The 5909-nt window shown below is 40.8% G+C and overlaps 1 protein-coding gene across 1 annotated transcript; it reads left to right on the plus strand.

Annotated features, from left to right (window-relative positions):
- Nucleotides 1-4075: 4075 nt before the first annotated feature.
- On the plus strand, nucleotides 4076-5682 carry LOC117240114 (jerky protein homolog-like). The gene has a single exon (XM_033505989.1). It carries the CDS (start codon nucleotides 4076-4078, stop codon nucleotides 5501-5503), a length of 1428 nt encoding a protein of 475 aa, XP_033361880.1. The 3' UTR covers nucleotides 5504-5682.
- Nucleotides 5683-5909: the final 227 nt, after the last annotated feature.

Consider the following 5909-nt stretch of genomic DNA (forward strand, 5'->3'; position numbering starts at 1 on the left):
TCCTTTGACTCCTGTGCCGCTCCAATTGCTTCTGCGCCGTGTGCATTATTTTGCAACAGGCCATAAAGAATTTTCCTGGACAGCATTGGCGACGGGGTAATCGTCGTTAGCCCTCACGAATGAAAGAACATTATCCGATCAATTTTGCATCAGAAGACCAACAACGTGCATTCATGAAAAACAATGATTTTATGTGCATTTTGGCGAAACTGCAAAAAAGCTACATTCTCTATTTTGACTGATTTTGAAAAATATTGTAGGAATCAATGTTTTGAACATAGCCTATATATGTGTCGGATTTACATTAGAATTACGGTTAGGGGCGTGAAACGCATCTTCATTTGGATTACGCATTGTCGTTATGGAATAGAGAAGACATTGACTAGTGCAAATACGATTATTACAGAATTTGACAAGTAACCGTGGTAATTAGATACTCGAGAAGCTAATAACAATGATCCTAGGTTCAATAACGAATCCGCGGTCAACGAGATAACAGGATGCGCTTTCTTCCAAAGCCCAAATCGTACTCGACTTGCTTGGCTACGCTGGAAGTATAACTAAACTACCTCTTTGTTAAAACGTGGAATATCCACCGAGCGCAAAGACGTTAAGTAACTCGCTAATACGACCTCACGAGAGAATGACTTTTTGTCGCGATGACGCTGCAGAGGAAGACTATGATGGGGTGTGTCTAAAGACACGGGATCATCGGATTCGTCGAGGATAGCCTTCGTTCAGAAAGTGAGGGAAATTGACGTTGCTGTTAATTTGGTCAATTTCCATGTTCGTGGTTAGAAAAAGATGCTAGCCGCCCTCGAGGGAAAGCTGCACGTGTACTGCGGAAACGCATGGACATCTGGCAATCATCTTACTTGAAGAATACGGTCTGCGTATGGCGAGTCACGGGACAGAAACCGTTGGAATGTTTAATGTCGAGTGCCGCTACAACTATTTCCTTTTAAGAACTATTACTCCATATCCTTGTTAGACAAAACGTTTATCCCTTGACCGCGACTACGTTCGGCGACTGGCTACGTTCGAACAATTATAATCGGGTTGAATCATAAAGACTAAAATATTGGGGGTTTTCCAAAGAATTCCAAAGGAAGACCCCGTTGACCTTTCATCTCCGACATATTTAACTTACGCACGTTTAAATAACAAGGAAGAAATTAATCACTACGAGAAGAAGGTGGACCAAAACGTCTAAAATGAGTCAAACTAACACTAGTAGTAATAATTTTATGTGGAAGGTATGGAACTCTTTGTTCGACAAATTCAAATTTCATAGATAGAACCCTTTTTTTTGTACGTGGAGAAATCCTCATGGACACTTCGCTGTTCTGAGAGTCGCGTAACAGCAGAGTACTGTCGGACTCCTACCGACTAGAATTCCACGATGACCATCCTACGCGTATGACAGGAGTGCTCCAGGAACCTCTTATGAATTAACTTCTGTTGCAGCCCCTTCCCGCGTCCTCTTGTTCGAGCCACTCCTAATAATTCCTGACTATTGAATTTGGCAATAGGGGGGGGGGGGGCATTGCCTCTAGCGCTACCGCTCCTTCTAGTCGTAGTCCGTTGGGACGGCGATGGAGCTGCTCTAGGTCGCCTGACTGTCATCCCCCTCCATCGTCTTATTCTACAAGGGTGAGAGTTTTTTTCTCCCTTTCTGTTCGCTCCTTCGCGAGCAGAACTCGCTCACTGCAGAGGTGGACAGCCTCGAATTCCTGCGGCCCGCTGAGCATTGCTTCTACGATCGCCGAGGGGGTCAACCCCTGACCAGTGACGAGACGCAGGGTATAGCGGGACGGCTCCCACTCCGGACAGAGCTCCAGCTGTGTACCTGCTCTCTCCGCCGTGGTGACAAATGTCTGCCGTCTCCCGTCCGATTTTTCTCACGTACTCGCCGAACATGCCGTGCCCAGTGAGCACCTGGGTCATCCTAAATGTTAACGGGAGACCGCGGTGGCTCCTCCGTGCGTCCCAACTTGGGAGGACGGTCTGGACGACTCGATGTTCGCCTACTTCGTTGATCAGCTGAGACCGCCACTGGTCACACGCGTGCTCCTCGACGGTTCCTAGGTCGTCTGGGGCCGCCTGCTCGGTCAACTCTTCTCCCGAATCCCATACATTCCAGTGGGCGTATCTCCTTTTGAGCGCTAGTGCCCGAAGAACCCCAGGGGTAGAGCGGTCGCGACGCGTGGGACACCGTCCCGTATCCCCTAATGATTCTGATGGCGGTTACCCTGTGCAGTCACCTGGGGAGCAGGATGCTGCGACGACTCGCCATCAGATCGTCCGCCCATACCGGGGCCCTGTACATCACTCGGGACCGAACGACGCTCTCGCATAGTCGTCGTACCGCAACTCCCGCCCCGTCGATGTTCGGCAGCAGGCCGCACAAAGCATTGGCAGCAGCCAACACCTCCGGAATCAGGGAGTCAAAGTGTGGCACGAACGTCCACTGGCTGTCGCTGACGAGACCCAGGTATTTCATGCGCTTCATAGATAGAATCTACGTTGAAGTTTCTACGGAGAAAGACTCTGTTTTCAAATTATTTGATATTAACAATAAAGCACGATGACAAAATTAGAATTCATTTTTAAGTCGTTTATCTTCGTAGTTAAAATTAGTATTTTTTCCTTCTCAAAATTACGTAAAAATATTCGAATAAAAATATCCATGAAAGGAACATTTTGAGTATTCGTAGAATCCAAGAATTTTTAGTCTTCTTAAGAAGTTTGCCGTTTATAGGATGGACGGAAGTATAATTTCAGTTACAGAAAACCATTGATTTATAAACTGTTTGCATTACAATTGTTCTTATTCTCATAATAATCTCATACTAAATTCTTATTTTCGGTTTAATGTCTCCTCTCGGTCGTATATTATTTGTTATTTTGATATACAGCGTAACCTCGATTATACACATTACGTACATACATCATCCGAACGTTCTATCATCAGAATATTGTATAATTCTCTATTGTGTATTTCATAGACGTATATACGTATATACCTGTCGGAGATGAAAGGAAAACCGGAGCCTTCCCTTTGCAATTTTGAGGAAGTCTTTTAATGCTTTAGCCAAGATTTTATCATAGCTGTAATTAAGCGATTGTCATTTGTAATTGTTTGATATTTGTGAAAGCGAAAGTTGGTTCGAGGTGACAACTGGTCGCCGAACGTAGCCACGGTCACGGGATAAACGTTTTGCCTGACGAAGGTGTGGATCGGTTGTATTGTTCTCCCTAGAAATCACATACAATTGTACTTTGGAGATGTCGATATAACGGGACACACGTTGTATTAGGAATCAAACTCCAGACAGAAACTGCCTAGCAACGGCGTTTGGATCTTTCTCGATGCTTCCAAAGAGTATACAACAAACTTTTGACAGCAGCGATGATTGGAAACTTCTCGATGCCTCCAGCGAGCATATAACAAACAAATGCAGTCGTATAGCGAAAAAGATTTTCATCAGATATTCATTCGTATGATCGCCTTGGAAAGTGATACATCGAGCAATTTACCGAGTGTCTCAGCAATCGTATTTTTGTGTTTAAAATTATTCTACGCATAGTAAAGAGTTATCCCTTTGACCGTGAATTCGTTTGAACCCCGGAACATTGTTAATAGCGTTAATTAAATTTATTATTCGTAAAACCTATCAATCGTTAATCTCATTATTTGTTAAATTTATTATTCGTAAGACGTTAAATTTATTCGTAAGAATAAATTTATTATTCTTTAATCTAATCATTAGTTAAACATATAGTTTGTTAATCTTATCATTTATTAAACTCATTATACATAATATTTTGTAAAATCTTGTTTATTCGCATAAATATATTCAGTGTTTCGTAAAACAATGGCTAATTCAAACGAAGAATCGTTACGCGCCTTATATTCTAATGATAATCCGACATACCAATATAACTATATACATGTTTAATACACGTAGTATTTATTTCCCCCATCAAAATTGTCAACGACAACAACTGTCGAAATAAAATCTCGTCTCAACATTTCAGTACTGTATTTACATTCGAAACGTTTCAAACAATAATGACGTCAAGACGAAAACCGTTATATTTGACAATTACTGATAAATACAATATTCTTATGATGAGAGATAGAGGTGAAATTCGACAAACCATAATGGAAAAGTACGGTGTTGCGCTCTCTACATTGCACACTATATATGTAAAAAGCGAAGAGATTACAAAACAATACGGGCTCATCATGGGTCTCACACGACGACGATTACAGGATGTAGATAAAGTTGTTTACCAATGGTACTTACGATGTAAGGAAAGAAAGGTACAAATGACAGGAGCAGACATACAGAGAGAAGCTCTAGAAATTAATGAAAAATTAAACGGACATCCTCGTTTTAAAGCCAGTACTACTTGGTTGCGAGGCTTTAAAGAACGTTACAATATTACTACTGCGGATATAAGGCAAAATATTCAAGCCGCAAATGAATTCACTGCAGCAGAAGCCTTTAAAGCTGATTTCAACAGATTCCTGCAAGAAGGTGGGTTCACATTGAGGAACGTTTACAATGCCGTTTACACAACGGTAATGTGGAAAGCAGTACCAGAAAATTCTTGTATCTTTAACCGTGCAAAATCGACAGGAAACCTGGAAATGTGCGAAGATTACGTTACTGCACTTTTTTGTGCAAATGCTACCGGATGTCACACGATGCCAGTACTAATAATTGGCAACCCGCAAAGTTCATCCGTTTTGAATACAGATATCTTCCCAACTATCTACAATGTAAACACCAAGGTTTGGATGGACAGTAGCATTTTCAAACAATGGTACAAAGAGTATTTCTTAGAATCAATTAAAGAAAGACAACGGGAGAACGGCAGCGAGGACAAATATTTGTTGTTAGTAGATAATATTATGTCGCTTCACGATGTCAATGATATCAATAACATAGATCCATTAGTAGAAGTTAAGTCTCCTCCACCGAACGCTGCAGCACTCAGTCAACCAATGAATTGTGGTATAATCACATGTTTCAAGCGAAAGTACCGAATAGAATTACTGAAAACAATAAGGCCATTGTCTATCTACAATACGGAGGAAGAAGTGATAGACCTCTATAAAGAATTATGCGTGTGGGATTTCTGCCGCTTTGTAAATGATGCTTGGACACTAATCGGCCATTCAATACTGGTAAACTCGTGGGACAACCTTTTAAGACCTATAGACATGCGGCGTACGCAATACACAGAAACATGGGATGCTGACATAAGTAACGCAGTTGAACTTCTGCATACATTACCTGGATGTGAACAGTGCCAGAAGGTTCATGTGTTCCGTTGGTTTAATATGGATAACGGACATGATATAATCAAGAAGGTATGTACCAATGAAGTTCTTCGAGAATTTAAAAACGATACTCTGTGTCCAGTGAACATAAATATTATAGACGATGAAGCTGGACCTTCTCGTGCGAAGTTCTCAAAAAGGAGCTAACGTGGCTTGAAACACAAAATGAAAGTAACTCGGTGGAATTGCTTCTATTAAAACGCGTGTATTAAAAAATGCGTTAAGAAATATAATATGATTTAGCGATAAGTAATTGTGGAAACCGTATGATTTTATGTAGCGTTCAATTGTTTCCTTGTAGCATTTGGTTTGATGTACAGAAAAAGCTGTTTTCTATAATTCAACATATATATCATTATTAGTTCCAATAAGTAAGATTCTACTATGTATGGAAGACAAGGAAAGACGCGCAATGTTATTCTTGTATTTACGTTCTCTTTGAACTTTATACTTTGAATTTGGCAAATTAGAGTTTAAGTAATTGTTAAATTAAATGTTTATTGCGAATATAGAGATGGATCGATGAATGTATAAAACAAGTATATTATCGCAC

This window comes from Bombus vosnesenskii, unplaced genomic scaffold (genome assembly GCF_011952255.1).
Source record: "Bombus vosnesenskii isolate JDL3184/JDL3185 unplaced genomic scaffold, Bvos_JDL3184-5_v1.1 scf7180000014564, whole genome shotgun sequence".
Taxonomy (NCBI): domain Eukaryota; kingdom Metazoa; phylum Arthropoda; class Insecta; order Hymenoptera; family Apidae; genus Bombus; species Bombus vosnesenskii.

Bases quoted from the DNA above. Each gene is read 5' to 3' on its own strand.
- LOC117240114 (XM_033505989.1), top strand. From the start codon at position 4,076: ATGACGTCAAGACGAAAACCGTTATATTTGACAATTACTGATAAATAC.